Source organism: Rhea americana, unplaced genomic scaffold, assembly GCF_003343005.1.
Source record: "Rhea americana isolate MKP2758 unplaced genomic scaffold, rheAme1 scaffold_230, whole genome shotgun sequence".
NCBI lineage: Eukaryota > Metazoa > Chordata > Aves > Rheiformes > Rheidae > Rhea > Rhea americana.
This window is the reverse complement of record NW_028186347.1, coordinates 277995-293980: the sequence shown is the minus strand read 5'-3', so window position 1 is coordinate 293980 and position 15986 is coordinate 277995. Positions and strand designations below refer to the sequence as shown.

The following is a 15986-nucleotide window of genomic DNA, read 5'->3' as shown; positions in this document are numbered from 1 at the left end:
TCTCGGCGACACCAGGAGCGCCCGCGCTGGCYGCCGAGGACGGGAGTGCTCCCCGCCTTGCCCCAAGCAGTCGTTGCATCCACTGCTTGGATGGTGGTTCTTTCTGTTTTTGTTTTTGTTTTGCAGATCACAAATGCTACAACAGCACAGGCGTGGACTACCGGGGGACGGTGAGCGTGACGCGGTCGGGGCGGCAGTGCCAGCCGTGGGTGTCGCAGTACCCCCACGCGCACACCTTCACGGCCGTGCGCTACCCCGAGCTCAACGGGGGCCACTCGTACTGCCGCAACCCCGGCAGCCASAAGGAAGCTCCGTGGTGCTTCACCTTGGACGAGAACTTCAAGTCGGAGCTTTGCGACGTCCCCGCGTGCGGTAACTAGCGGCCTCTTGCAATCCGTTTTAAAAGAAAAAAATATGGGGCACCGCTTTATCGTAGGAAGGCAGCGCCCGCGCGCTCGTGCCGCGACGCCTGTTCAGCAGAGCCGGGCGCGGGGTGGCTTTGCAGTCCCCGAGAACAGCGCAGAAGGGCTCTAGGGCGGAAGACTGCAGACAGCGTTTGCAGCTACAGCCGCGGCACCCCAAGCAGGAGACCTGCGAGSGCTCCCTGCCCGCGTCAGGGGCGCCCCTGAAGTGGCAGCATGAAAATATTTGCATAAGCGACATTCGGCTGCCCTGGAGGTGCTGGAGCAGCAGCGCGTGGCCAGGGCGCTGGTCCCTGCTTGCAGGGTGGCCGGTACAGCTGACGGGAGCGCTTTGCCCAGAGGAACGAGGCTCACCCGATTTGCACTCTTGACACTGATCCACCAAGTAGTTACAAAACATTCTCCATTTCATTTTGTTTATTATGAGCCATTTCAATAAATGTAAACCTCACTTAATGTAGCTCAGGCCTTGTTTAAAAAATAGACGTGGTCTTGCCAAATCTCACTAGCCGTATTTTAGCGTTGAGTTTACAGAACTGCCCTCGCTGGATTTTGAGTTTGCAAAATGAGCCGTAATTGAGATTCAGCTCTCATTTCTACTCTTAACTTCTGAGACCCAGGGGAAGTGGTGAAGGACCTGAATAAATAGTTCCTAATTGTTTGATCTGCTTTAAAAAATAACAATATTGATAGCATTCCAAGAAAGCATACAATTTTGTGTGGACACCCCAGAAATGCACCTGGAAGTGTTCGGGAAATTCTCAGTAGAAACTTTCAGGCAAAACTTTAAGTTGTCCCAGTAACATTACCTTTCCCTGGAAGCAGATGCGTTKTGATGTTACTGCTCTATAGCCAGAACCAAATTAAATTATTTCTGGTTATGGCTGTGAACATTCGTTAGTCAGACATGGTCTGAGCCCACTCCAAAGTCTTCGTCAATTAATGGAAAGATTCTCCTGGATGCCAAAAAGGGATCTAAATTATGTTCTTACTGAACAAGGAGGAAGCACAGATAGGCTGGGCTATATAACATGCATCTCAAACCCTCTCTAAAATTCGTATAAGCTTGTTAGCAGCCTGTATTTCTTTCTCTGTTATTCCAGTGCATCTAACTTGCATGCATATAACTTGCATAATTCTCCCTGTTGGTTAGGTACAGTGATAGACTGATTGCAAAAAAAAAATAGTATGATTTGATATGTGCGTGTATATGTACACACACACATACACACACACACATACAAAATATGTGCTGCCACTGTGTGAACTTTTGGCCAAGCCCATGCACCTCCTGTGTTTTCCATATTTTTGCATTCCACCTGGGATAACTCGGAGTTGTGGGGGGGAGTTCCTGCTGGAAGGGGTCTGAAATCCTAGGACTGGTTCTGCCTTTGATCTGAAATAGCTGAAAGCAGGGCACTTTTGGACACGTTACAAAAACCTGCAATTTGAACCTTTTGCTAGAAAATAAATKAGATTGGCTGGCTTGAAGAACTCCTGACAAGGATTTTAATTACCTCTCACCACTGCATTAAACTGTACCCCCGTGCAGTTATATGGCATTGTTATTGTAAATGCAGATGAACAGAGCTCTATCAGGTGAGCAGTAATTTAATTGTTAAATGCTAATCCGCATATTAAAAACAAAATACCATGTGGGACTTGCATTCTGCTCATTTTGCACTGGCTGAAAGAGCCAGTTGAGGCACATTTTAATAAGTATTGTGCATTCTGCCTCACCAGGACATGCCTAGATGGGAAGTGGATTTAATTGGGATGGCTCCCAGGAAACCTATTAACCTAATGAGCCGTATTGGCRGGGGCTGCTACTTAAGAAGAATAATAATTCTGTTTGCCTGGAAGAGCTCAGGTGATGAACTAGCGCCCAGGTTTCTGTCTGCCTCTTGTGGATGCTCTCTCTTCCTTCAACAGTATCTTCCAGTTGTCTCATAAGCTGYAATAGATTCAATGGTTATGTAAAAACCTGCTGTCTTGAACGTGGGAAGATGTAAAACGCGAAGCAGYTCAAGCATGAGGCTTTGCAAAGGCTGGGCCAGGTCCTCTCTCATTCCCCGCTGGCTGTAGAGCTGCTTGGGCTTCCTCTCTGCTCAGTGAAAACACAGTTGGCACAGCTAAATCGAAAACGGAGGGTCAAAAAAGAGCATGTGGGGGGAGCAAAGGGACTGCGCGAGCCCGTACGGGGAGAGGAGAGGAGAGGGGTTATGCAGAGTGACACGCAGAAGCGTATGAACTCAGCCTGTGTCACAACTTGAGCCAAGCCCAAGCTTCGGATCAAGTTCATGTTTAATTAAGAGCATGAAAGATAGCTGTGTGAGCCGTTGAGCGCTTCTACAAATCCAGCTTGGAAAACRCAGACAAACAAACCCGAATGACCCTGTAGGAATAATAAAACAGCTCCCGTTCGCCGGAATCGGCTGAGCCCGATCCTGCCGCGGACGTTCACCATCTTCTCACAAACAGCTGTGCTAAGACAACCCTCCTGCAAGGCAGGGTGATCCGCCAAGCTCCGGGGGCCCCGTAGCTCGTGGTCGCATCCACGCGTACGTACACCCTGAATCTTGGGAGCGCTCGTGCAAAATAGCTGCCTGCCGCAGGGAGCAGCGCCGGCTTCGTGGGCGCCGTGCCGAGCGGCGCCGGGGGCCCGTCCCCGCGCGCCGAGCTGGGGCTGCCGCCCGGCCCGGGCACTCGCGGCGGGCGAGCGCCTGCTGGTGCCCCTTGCTCTGCCGCTGCGCCTCTTCTCCAAGCTTCGGGAAGCCAGGAGTCAGCTGGAGGGCGCCGAATATCCGATGTCCCAGCTACGCCTCGCTGGGCAGGGAGAGAAGAGGGTTTCGCGTTTCTAAAGTTATTTGTTGCTGCCTGTCTGTGAAGGAAGCTGGCGCAGAGGGAGCGGGCATCGCAGCTGGCCGTCGYGCGGCAGCGCGTCTGAACCCTCCTTTCCGCAGCCTGGATCCGGTCGTCCCCGCGCTCTGGCTTTCCTTTCAGCTGTCTTCGCTGTGCCCGCCTTGCCAACGTTAGTGCGGAGCTGCTGGACGGGTGGGCCTTTCCACTAGGCCATCAAATCTATTCAGACCAAGTCCTCAGGGTGTAAGAACTTCTTTGTAAAGATTATGCTAGAATTTGCCCTGTGGTTGGACTTCCTAAACCCCCTTTCCTGCCTCTCCGTGATAAGTAGCATTGCTAGTCTCTCCCTAAGGTTTCTCCAGTTAATTTTTGGCCCTGCTGCCGGAACTGTCCTTTCCGTCTCTTGCCGTTTCCCTGGATTTCCTCACGTTTCCCATGTGCTCCCCCACTTCTCCTGCTCCGGAGTCCTTAATCCCCRTGCTCCTGGCCCTCACGGTTGACTCTGTGCAGCGTTGCTGCTGCCGCCCGGCCCGCCTGCCCTCCTTTCCCGTAACGCTGCTYTTACCTCCGGGCTCCCGCCGGCAGTGCAGGTGCAGCATGCTTTGTATAAATGCATTTGTGTACGTGCAAGTTCCTTAAGACAGCAGCGGTCTTTTASCGTTGCTGTTCGGGCTGTCGTTGATGCCAGTCCTGTCCTGTGGCAGTCACTGCAGCATYCACCGTGGTTAACGTGGGCCATAACCTGGCAAGGTGCTGTACAGGGGCTGAAGCGTGTGTACRATGACGCGCCGTGGGGACCCCCGCGGTCACGCGCGCGCGGTTCCCGTTGATAGAGAAACAAAGCAGCATGCAGAGTGGGTTGAAACGGTGTTACCCATCACGCGTTTCATCCTTCCCAGTGCTTCTAGTTGATGCAGGGATGCGCGCTGCTGTGCGGGCTGCTTCGTGCTTTGGGTCTTTTCATTATGTTTTCTCTCTGTGCTTTTTCCTGAACCAGATTCTAAGGATTCCAAAGAAAAGAATAAAATGGAAATCCTGTATATCCTGGTGCCAAGTGTGACTATTCCCCTGGCTATAGCCTTGCTCTTCTTCTTCATCTGCATCTGCCGCAACAATCAGAAGGCCTCCTCCCCGCCGGTTCAGAGGCAGCCCAAGCACGTACGAGGGCAAAACGTAGAGATGTCCATGCTCAACGCCTACAAGCCAAAGGTAATGGGGCCGCTCCGGCCTGCCTCGGCGCTCGCTGTCGCTGAAGGCGGGTGGCAGAAAGCTTTGATCAGTTCAGCGCGGGGCCGTGACCGAGCTGCCCTGCGGCTGGGGGTCTGCCGGCGCGGCCCGCCTGGGGGGCCCGTTTCTCGGCAGCGGCGCGGCCGGCGTCCTGCCGGCCCCGCGCGGGTCCTGCTCTGCGTCTCCGTGTATCCCGACAGATCGGAGCGGAGGGTTTGGTAAGAGAGGCCGGAGCCACTCGCCTGTGTCTCGCAATTGCTTTTCTTACTTGGAGGCTTGGCTTAAGCTGGAAGCGCAAAGAAAGATGCAAGTCTGCATGTTCTTGGACAGCTTTTTCCTGGCCTGCTGGAGTCTCATGTCAGCTTTTGCTCAGCCAAAACTGCTCAGGAAAGATTGGTGCCGAGTTTACACAGCCTTACCCATGCTGGCCGTGCAACGATGTTACCAAAAGAGAGCCTCGAGCCTCGGCGCGCCGGTGCGGCGCGCGGCGACTTGCGGCCCTGCTCCCAGGGGCAGTTACCGCTCTTGTGGCTTATGTTGTTTTGCTTCCCTGTAATCCCAAGTTCAGGAGGCATTTTTTTTAATCAGTTAAGCCTTAGGCGTGACTACCCTCGAGCGCCTTGCTTGTTAGCAGGCCGAATACACCTCGGGGGCTGCAAACGAGTCCTGCCACCTGCAGGCAGAGAAAGGTCCTGGGAAGACTATTTAATTGTGTCGCTTTTCACACCATGGCGATTCGCTTTAACAGCTTGATGGAGACTGTTCCTTTGAAGCATTTCAGAGAGAAAATCAACATGTACAAGTATCTACAACAGATCTGCAAAACTCAGACATGCCGTTGAGAAGCTGTTATTTTTGTTAGCAAACAGCAAAACGAATCCAAACTCTATTTTCATGAGATTTCAGCAATGTGCACCACAAGCGTTGGTTCTTCAAGTAGTGCCGTCTCCAGCATGCCTTCAGGAGGGCTGGTCGGGGAAGGGGGGCCCTGCCGAGGAGCTGTGCTCTCCGTCTCCGAACGAGTCCAGGAATGATTTTCATTTTTAAGTCCAATAAAGCAGCTGTAGGATGCAGCTATTGCTCGGTCTTAAATATCAAGTTTATCGAATTAGTTCATAGAGAATTAGCTGTTGCAGATTAGGGAAAAATACTGAACTAGTCTGTAGTGCTTGGAATTTGCAGGCTCGGGCACAGCACGCTGCTCCAGAGGAAATCTCCAGCTCACGCAAAGTGTAGAAGACTCTTTTTAAGTTAGCCATAAAAGTAGAGCCACAGTGTGGCTGCGCTGGAAAATACAGGGTTGCCTTTGCCCCTTCGTAACGCAAAATGCACAGAGGGACGTTCTTAAAAGGCAGAATGGCAACGTTAGGGTTCTTGTTTTAACTCGTCGTACGTGCACTGGGTGCTAACGCCAATGCGGACGTCAGTGGTTCCAGCACAGCTGTCGTGCAGTCTGTCTGTCCAGGGTTGTCGGACAGACTTCGGTCCTTCGTTATATTCTAAATCCGCAGCCTTCCACACACCAAGCCAGCAAATGCAGCTTGTTTTTTCCTTTAGTTATTAATTTCCACTTTCATGTGCGGCTTAGAGCAGCTGAAAGCATTATTCATTCCTACGTGCTTAATACCCAAAAGCAGGTAATGTCCAAAAGCCATTCGATTAGGTAAGTACCAAAATTAAACCTTGCACCCAACCACCCTGGAATATGTTGATAAATTTGGATTCGCTTCTGCATTTGTTTTTGGATTGCTCCCCTTTCTGCTACGTATTCGGGGTGAAATCCTGGCTGAGCTGGCGACAGCGGGCATGTTGGCCTTACTTTAAGGAGGTCCCGGGTTCCGCCTGGAGTACTGACACGCTGACGCCTGCTGCGCACGGCGCGGGAAAGCCGATGCCCAGGAATGTTTGCAAATACAGACCACGCTGTTTCCTTTTAATGTTTAAAATCATATGCTGCAAAAAAGCTTTCAATTTTATTTATACTAATTCTGTATTTTCCTGCTAGGAAACCCAGCGCTCCCTGTTTCAAATGTTTTGATTGCCTTTCAAACAAAATTTTAAAAGCAAGGAAGTCAAATCCTATTTTTAAATACCGTGTCCAGCTTTACTGTCAACTTTGGGTAAAAACACTCTGAGACGTCCAGCTCAAACTGAGGTGGATGTGTGTTCACTCGTGCAAATAAAAACGTTAGCGTTTCATCCCAAAGCCCGCTTCAGTTTTAAGGGATTTTAATTGCCTCGAAGGCTATAATAAACTAAGCTCGTCTTGTCCTTCAGCTAATGGACGGAGCCGGCGGAGCGATAGAAGCGGTGGGCTTCGCCCTGGCTGCTTGCTCTTTGTACTCGGTTTACTTTGGCGTGCTGCCTCCTCTGTATTTTACACTTCCTTACGGTTTGTACGCCCGCGTATGACAAACACTTGTCAAACAGAAACTAAGCAGATTTATAGCCGCTTAACTTGAAATGAGCCCTTCCTGCCAAAACTTTATGACTTCATTTTCTTTCATAGTTTTCCACGATGTTGGTTCAAACAGACGAACCCTGCCTGAGGTCAGGCCGAGGTCATTTCACTTTCATTACTAAAATATAATTTACAATATGCCAGACCTAAACAAGTTTTAGCCTAAAGGATTTGTATAATATAAACCATCTGTTCCTCAACAATATAGCTAATTTCCTGCCATCACCGTACAGTCTACTGCCTGCTTGCTTAAATGTCTCAGTGATGACGATGATGATGATGATGATTATTTAAGCAGCATCTATCTGAAAATTGTAAGTGGTCAATACAATTAGAATTCATTTATTCTAAGAGGCCACTTTATAATGATTTTTTAAATATCAGGACTTTTCCTGTGTTATCCCTGTAAAGTTGCAATTGTAATATTCCAGGAATGCAAATGCTAAGGTTCACACTATTTTACTACATGTAGATCCAAAGCTCATTAACCTTTAATTGCTACCTATGGCTGTAGTGAGGACCCAAAGTGACTGGCGTGGGGTGGAGGTGTTACAGACACGGGTGGAAGATAATGTCCGAAAATAATGCAGCTTCTTTATGGCCTACGAGTGAGTATGTGCACCCAAAATACCAACCGAGTTTGAAAAAAACGAGCCCTCCTCCTTTGGCGGCCGCGGCGAAGGAGGAGAAGTGACTCTCTGCCGGCAGCCGCGTCAGAGGCGCGCGGAGGTGCACGCTGTCCAGCCGGCGCCGCTGGGCAGGGAGCTTCTGTCCCGTTCATTTTGCACCGGAACATCTTCCTTTCGGAGCGGTATTCAGTGCTGCAATAAGCTGCAGATTCTCAGATTTCCCATGCAAAAAGGYCTTTTACTTAAAAATACATTTTCAAGCCTGTTTTCCTAACACCTCCGTTTTTCTTTAACAGAGCAAGGCTAAGGAGTTACCGCTGTCTGCTGTTCGGTTCATGGAAGAACTGGGTGAATGTGCTTTTGGCAAAATCTACAAGGGTCATCTCTATCTTCCCGGCATGGATCACGCTCAGCTTGTGGCCATCAAGACGCTGAAGGACTTTAACAACCCCCAGCAGTGGGCCGAGTTCCAGCAAGAAGCGTCCCTTATGGCCGAGCTCCACCACCCTAACATCGTTTGCCTCCTAGGTGTTGTGACCCAGGAACAACCTGTGTGTATGCTTTTCGAGTACATGAACCAAGGAGACCTCCACGAATTTCTTATCATGCGATCGCCACACTCAGATGTTGGCTGTAGCAGCGATGAGGATGGAACTGTAAAATCCAGCTTGGACCACGGGGATTTCCTGCATATTGCAGTCCAGATTGCAGCAGGGATGGAATATTTATCGAGCCATTTTTTTGTCCATAAAGATCTTGCTGCTCGTAACATTTTAATTGGAGAACAGCTTCATGTGAAAATTTCAGACCTTGGACTCTCGAGAGAAATCTACTCAGCAGATTATTACCGAGTTCAAAACAAATCTCTTCTGCCAATTCGCTGGATGCCACCAGAGGCAATTATGTATGGCAAGTTCTCTTCCGATTCAGATATTTGGTCGTTTGGAGTCGTTCTGTGGGAGATATTCAGCTTTGGACTTCAACCATATTATGGATTTAGTAATCAAGAAGTCATAGAGATGATCAGGAAAAGACAACTGCTGCCATGCTCTGAAGACTGTCCTCCTCGAATGTATAGCCTGATGACAGAGTGCTGGCACGATCTTCCATCTCGGAGGCCGCGATTTAAAGAAATCCATGCCAGGCTGCGCTCTTGGGAGGGGCTTTCAAGTCACACCAGTTCTACCACCCCCTCAGGCGGGAATGCCACCACTCAAACAACTTCCCTTAGTGCCAGTCCAGTTAGCAACCTAAGTAATCCTAGATATCCTAACTACATGTTTCCAGCACAAGGTATACCACAAGGCCAAATTGCCGGGTTCATTGGACCACCGATACCTCAAAATCAGCGCTATATTCCAATCAATGGGTACCCAATTCCGCCCGGATACGCTGCTTTCCCAGCCGCCCACTATCAACCGCAAGGTCCACCCCGGGTGATCCAGCACTGTCCTCCTCCAAAGAGTCGCTCGCCAAGCAGCGCCAGTGGATCCACTAGCACAGGGCACGTCACTAGTTTGCCGTCTTCAGGATCCAACCAGGAAGCAAATATTCCTTTGCTATCTCATATGTCAATTCCTAGTCATCCAGGGGGGATTGGTATAACAGTTTTTGGAAACAAAACTCAAAAACCCTACAAAATTGACTCAAAGCAGTCTTCCCTATTAGGAGACTCCAGCATCCATGGACCCAACGAATCTATGATTTCAGCTGAATTGTAAATAAGTGAGGCCTTTGTAAATATAACTATTTACAATACAAACTATAAAGTCGTAGAAAAGATTTATGTTCAAATATTTTATTAAAGATTCTTCTGGTTGTTTAACAGACATTGCAGCAAGTATCTTCTGTGAAGTTTAACTGCTTAACAGGATGGGCAGACTCAACCAGACAAAAAGCCTTGTGGTACGAATACTCAGCGTTGTGAACGGACGCGTTGTTTCTTTAAGTAGCACCGACAATTCAAAAAGGGGAAGGGGGATTTTTCTTCTAATAAAAACATTTTATCATATGCCTTTTCACAGCTTTTTAAACCTCTCACGTGGCTTAAATTACAGAAACCTTTTATACTGAAACCATATTTTAATATTTGGGTTTTTTTAGGAGATGCAGATATTCAGAGATCTACTGGGTGTGCAATTTCAGTTCCAATAGCTAGTTAAAATGTCTGTAAATTTTGCAGTCGAGGATTATGTTTCAAATATGTGATCTGACAGCTGGATAAATTACTTCAGGTAGGATTTTGGTCTTTAGTTAAGCTGGGAGTCTGAGTTCAGATTCAGACCTAAAAAGTCATTTTATATTACAGCATAATAGTTTAAAAGTTACCTACTTGCATTGCGCAAAAGTCATCTGCTACTGTCTGCTAAAGATAGCTGGAGTTGTAAGAAATTGCCTTAAAGGAAAATAAATTAAAATATTTTAATTTCAGAACCTGAATCAACTTAGTCAAAGTTAATATTTTGTAATTTTTATGGGTAGTTACAGCACAAATTTTATATCCTTTTGTTGCTATGCAACTGTTTAATGGAAAGGCTCCAAACTACAATTTTATATATGACAATCAGTTTTCCCAGAAGTATTTATTGTTGCAGATCAATATATAATTTCAGTGACTATGACTCCAGTAACCCTGAAAGGAGGGAACCTCTCATTCCATCAGGCAGCAAATTCATTGATAGCAATTTTGTTTATCAATTCAAATAATGTGAATTAGCTTTAACTTTAGAAATATGACATTTGTATTATTACTAAAATTCATTCAGGTATAAGCAATCTAGATTATTCATTTGAAACCACTTTAATGATTTACAAAAGTACTGTGTACATTACAGTTTTTCACAGACTTTTTTTTGTACTGAATAGTATGTTTTGTTGTACACAGGATGAAAACAATCCTTGCTCAGCTGACAATGTTGTATAATATGACTTTATCTTTTTGCACAAAAGTGTGATAATGTTTTGTACAGCAGAAGTGAAAATACATCTCTGCATTTTATATCTTGGTCTGTTTCTTTTTATTTTTAACCTGATGTAGATGTTCTTGAATTATATTATGGTGATATTCAGCCACTACCTTATACAAATATTTTTCTTTGTTTTCACTGCATGCGTTTAATCACTGTATTACTTGATGATTGATTTATTAATTATGGGCATTTCAATTAGGCAAGCATGAAAATGTAATAACAAAGGCTATTTTATAATTAAGATATGTGCATTTTTGTATTTCACGTGCCAGAGATGATATTAAACACTGATTATTTTATGCTGCTGTTTATTAAAACATTGTTTTAACATAAATATATCAGTATTTCCTCCATCTTGGTATAAGATACTTGACAAGTTTAGTATTTAACAAAAAAGTAAAACCTGCTCACACCGCTCAGGTAGGAAGTGTCTGCTGAAATACTCACCTGAATGAGTCATGAGAGTTTTGCCAATAATAGTGGAAGGCAAATAACTTAGGAGTAATACATGCGACTTAAATATTAGCTCATGCAAGTATTTCATGAGCATGCAAGAGAGCAAGGCTGGCGCAGCCACACGGTGAGAGTGAGATGGGTTTTGCTGCGACGTAGTGGGTACGGTGTAGCCCGGTGCCACGGGCTCCCCGCTTCGCTTTCACGTCCTGCTGCGTCCTATGAGCTGTCGCTGTGCTGCTGCTTCACCCTGAGCTGCCGCGTGTGACACTCTCCTTGTAGGTTAAGAACCGTCAGTAATTACATAGTAAGGACTTGAGTGACTGCTGAGATACTTTATGAATCTGAGATGTCAGCTTCCATCAGGACTGAATTTCGGTCCGGATTAGTAAAGAAAATATGTTACGTGTTGGGTAAAATTTAGTTTTGAGTTAAGATTTAGACAATAATTACATTTTATTAACATCCATATCTGTCAGATTATCAGACTCCAAAATGCTAAAAAATTAGTTTTGAACAGAGATTTTTTTACAGCACTTGATAGATTGTTCTCGCTGACCCATAGGTATTAATATAATCGGAGGCTAGCGAGTGGCGCCCGCTCACATACACGCAGTCCTTTGCAGCGCTCTGTTGGCGTCTTGTTTGGTAGAGTAGACGTATTCTCATTCTTGATCCAGCTTTTCTCCCATCCACTCTAGCATACTTTTTTTGAATAGTCGCGTCAGTGCAAACAATTCTTTTGCATCCTAAACATCAAACACATTGAGAAAATAGAAGCCAATTTTTTTTTGTTAACCGGTCTCTTATTAGGGGATTTCTTAGCCTATGCAATTAAGGGCTTGAAGTTTCAGCAGAACCAGTTTAAAGTCAGTGAGCCACTTTATAAGTATCTGGTTTCTGAAACAGAAGAAACCATATGCAGCCAATCAAGTTTGTGGTCCTTCCATCGGGCTGTTATTGCAAAATCTTCAGTAAATAACGTTGTAAATAAAGTCTATGGAGAAATAAGAATCTTTGCACCATGGCTAACACATAGGTGTTAATGCAAAAACATGCCTGAAAAACATGTCAAGATATAAAGATCAATGATACCAGGATATTTGCTCATCACTTTCAAGCAACAGCCTTCACTGAATGAGGTTATGAAAAATATGTAAGGATCAGGAACATATATTTTTCACACACAAAAAAATATATGTTCATATGCTGGAAAAGAAAGCAGTGGAACCACCTATGAAGAGACACCTAGACGGATGGTTTCTGCAAGTCGGGAGGGCAAGTGATATAGGTCCCAGCGGGACAAATCTGAACCGAACACGTTAATGCCATACGACAATTCAATCCTGTGAAGACAAGCCTGAGCCTCTCTAGATAAAAACSTCTCGCACATCAGTACGATACATTCTTAGCATGCCTGGGACTGCCATCTTATGTAGGCATTGCTCTGAATTTGCATACTTTAATCACCCTGATAGGATAACGGTAACCTAATGCTTAATGGAGCCGCAATGGTTGTGGGTCATAAAGTTGTATCTGACACATTTTGTGGTTTTATGTTAAAAAAAAAAGAGCTACAGTGCAAACACAGGCAAATTACTTAGTTTTCCTTTTATTTCAAAGTCAGCTGGATATTGAAGCTTAAAATATTTTTCAGACTCACAGAATTAGAAGTAAGACCAACACTGAACAGTACAGCTATGAGGACCTCTTCCTTCCCTTCTCCCCTCTGAACGCTGAGGCGGAAATCACAATCAGGGAACAAATCTAAAACAGAGGCAGAAATTCAGGAGGGAGCAATTAAAAGGAGAAAAAAAATCTTCTAAGAACCAATTAGATAATGTGGAAAATAAATGTTGCCAAAAATTAAGAAATTACTCCTCAGGTGGGAATGCAGACTTACAGATGAAGGTTGTTTTCACGGCAAATAAAGGACGAGGGATCTTTCCACATTCCTAGTGCTGGATGCTAGAGTCATCGTATCTTCTTTCCTCAAGACTGTTGGAAATGTAATAATGGATTGAGACGCTCTAGAGGTTTGGAAATAAAACTCCAAATAAACAGAGGTTGGCAAGCCTTTGATCTGGAGAATCTCATTCTCTCCAGGTTAGCTTATATTTGCGTAAAAAAGAACAAATATTTGCTGATTTAAAGACCAAAATGCAGGGACTGAAATGGTATCCTCTGTTCCCACAAAGGGGTGATTATAGTGGGTTTGTGCGTCCTCTGGATTGAAAGCAGAAGGTAAAGCAGAGAACGACTTGTGCAGAAACTTGGGCTGGAAAATGCTGAAATACCAGTGTGTGTTTATCTGGAGCATGAGAAATTGTCAAAAAGGAATCCGTTACTTGCTTTGCGTTTGCAGCAACTGCCTGCAAGCAGTTTGCAGGCTTGGCAACATGCTACCACACTTGCTTGTTGTTCCCATACTGTTCTGTAACCCACATTCGCCAGGAGAACTTTAAAATGTTCACCTAACTCAAAACACTCCTCACAGTAGGCCAGGTAATACAAAAACTGTCTCAAGTACAAACACATGCTGGTCACCATGGATTCAGTTCCATGAAATGACTACCTTCAATATCTTTTAGCTCCAGTTTCTTTATTTATCAAAAGGTATCTGGCATTTTTTGGCAGGATTCATTCTTTTCAGRATGTCTAAAAGTCACAAAACCAGGTCATTTGCCCAAAAGACACCTAATTTCATTTGTCTCATATTGTTAGGCCTAGCRTGCTCAAGGTAGACCAGGCACAGCCCGGACTAGACCGAGAGGAGCGATACAGCCGTGAACATCTCCCTGGCTCCTGCTACTGGGAAGAAGCAGACGGGGCTAAGCCACCCTCTGTCCTTCCAGTCTGTGTCACACCAGGCATCAGGTGCACGAAAGCTCTAATGTAGTTGTGACTTTACTATCTCCCCTTCAACCTGCRAACATATGATGAAGCAACTGTTTCTAAATCATGTATTTTAATTAGGAAATCATGAACGTGATACAGCTGCAGGTAGTGAAAGAGGGTTGCCTACACATGAAAAAGATGATAATCCCATAGGAAGGCCAATCTTATAAAAATAATCTTTTCATTGTTCCTTATGGCTTGATACAAAACTCACTGAAAGCCATGCAAGTCTCTGCATTTATTTTAGTAGTGTTTAAATTAGGCCCTTTTTTTTGACCTTCTGGGGAGAAGAATGTTTTAATGGCATTGGTGAGACCCTGGAGTGCCTGTGAGAAACGTGTGTCTGGCAGCACAAGTTCCCCAGCAGCTCTGGTGTACGTAGTGGGTTTGTTACAAAGCAGGTTCCCAACCCAACRAAACGAGACCTGCTCACACATTCGTTCCAAGGAGATTAAACCRGCTTGTACTCCAAAGTGCTAAAATAAATAAACCAAAAGAAAAAAGTTCAAGTTTTGATTTTTTTTTCCCAAAAATTACAGTATCTTTATGTCAYAGTACTTTAACAAATATTTTGTTTAAAATATGAATTCATCATCTTTCTGCGGTCAGGGAATGGAAGGAGCAGGCATGCCGAGCAGAGTTACGCCATCTCGGGTTCATCTGGAGAGCTTCCGTGGAAAAACCCAGGAAGCTGGGACCCTGTCTGGCCTCAGCTAACGGAGAACATGCGGCTTCTCGAGAAGACGCGCCAGTCGTGCTTCAAAACAGCCCCTCCTCGGAGCACCTCCTCGTGTCCCACCAGATCTGCCCACCGGCTTGTCTTCAGGTCCTCCCCCGGATATCTCAATACCTTTACGTTATGTGAATTTGTACTTTGTCCCGGATATTTAGTTCGCTCGAGATGGAGCCAGTATGTTTATCCGAGTGAAGGGACGRTAGCCAAACAGTTCTCCGCTGTGAGCCCCGCAGAAGGGGCTCRACGGAGGAGGGCTGAGGACGCCGGGACTCGCGCGGTCACGCGAACCACATCCTCGAGTTCCCCGCGCGCCTGCCGCCGCCCTTCGTCTGCCACCGCGACGGCTCCGTTTCTGTGGCCCCGAGGCCAGCTTTCGGGGCGGGCGGGCAGGCCTCCCCCTTGCACGCAGGATGCTCCTGCAAGCCGAGAAACCATTTTTTATTTCGCTGCGGGCTTTCTGTTACASGGAGGGAAGGCGCTGCCCCCACGTCAGTCACTCTCTATCCCATCATATTTCGTCCTGTTTGATCTCCCGAAGATTAAATTTCAGTATATTTCAGGACAGTTATATTGCTGAGGTAATATAAAATTATTAAAAACAGACAGGGAGRCAATATTGTGACTACACATCAAAAGCTCTTTAAGACAAAGGAGGGAAAATCGACTCGAAAATGGAATTATTAGAAGCATCTGTGGTGTCCGTTGTTTTCCATTTAACAGTGCAACACGTTGTGGCGCCTCTTTCAAACCAGCAACCTGGTCCTGCCATCATTTGCTGATTTCTACCCTAAAAAACTGTTTTTGTGCCCGGCAGAGGGGTACAGCAATGGTTGGGTGAAGGGTTTTGACCTCAGGGTACGACCACAGGGACATTTTCCAACATTTTGCAACCCGTAGAARACCTGTGTGAAGAAAATGTTGGTTTATTTTTTCGCTCGTTGGTGGAATTTAAAGCAGAAGCATCTGTTAGGCTCACAGGAAGGACAGGCTTGTGTCACCTGCAGYGGGTGCGCAGTGTGCGCGTTTGCGTAGGCGGTAACTGGACTTACACGCACTCAGGTGTTTTCAGTACTCCTCCCCATAGTTTAGAAAGACGCAGTAACATGTATTTCAAAACAGTAGCTAACAGGATCGAGGATAACATTCATTTCCGGTCACCTTCAGTGTAAACCTTTAGGTGAGTTTATTCGGGTAGGTCCCGACCTGCAGAAGGCACAAGTGCTGCCTTTAGGGGTCCCTATGGAAGGAGCACTGCCAGGCTCCATGGGGGGGGCGATGACGAACTGAATATCTCATTCGTTGAGGGGGAAAAAATCTTAAAAAAAAAAA

General features: G+C 46.0%; 1 protein-coding gene across 1 annotated transcript in view; it reads left to right on the top strand.

Moving 5' to 3' along the window:
* ROR1 (ROR family WNT receptor 1) overlaps positions 1-10870 on the top strand; it is a 156402-nt gene extending 145532 nt beyond the window's left edge. Inside the window, exons 7-9 of the mRNA XM_085306045.1 lie at positions 127-372; positions 4282-4493; positions 7898-10870. Coding sequence (XP_085162171.1) covers positions 127-372; positions 4282-4493; positions 7898-9322 — 1883 coding nt within the window. The 3' untranslated portion in view covers positions 9323-10870. The remainder of the gene's footprint in view (positions 1-126; positions 373-4281; positions 4494-7897) is intronic.
* Positions 10871-15986: the final 5116 nt, after the last annotated feature.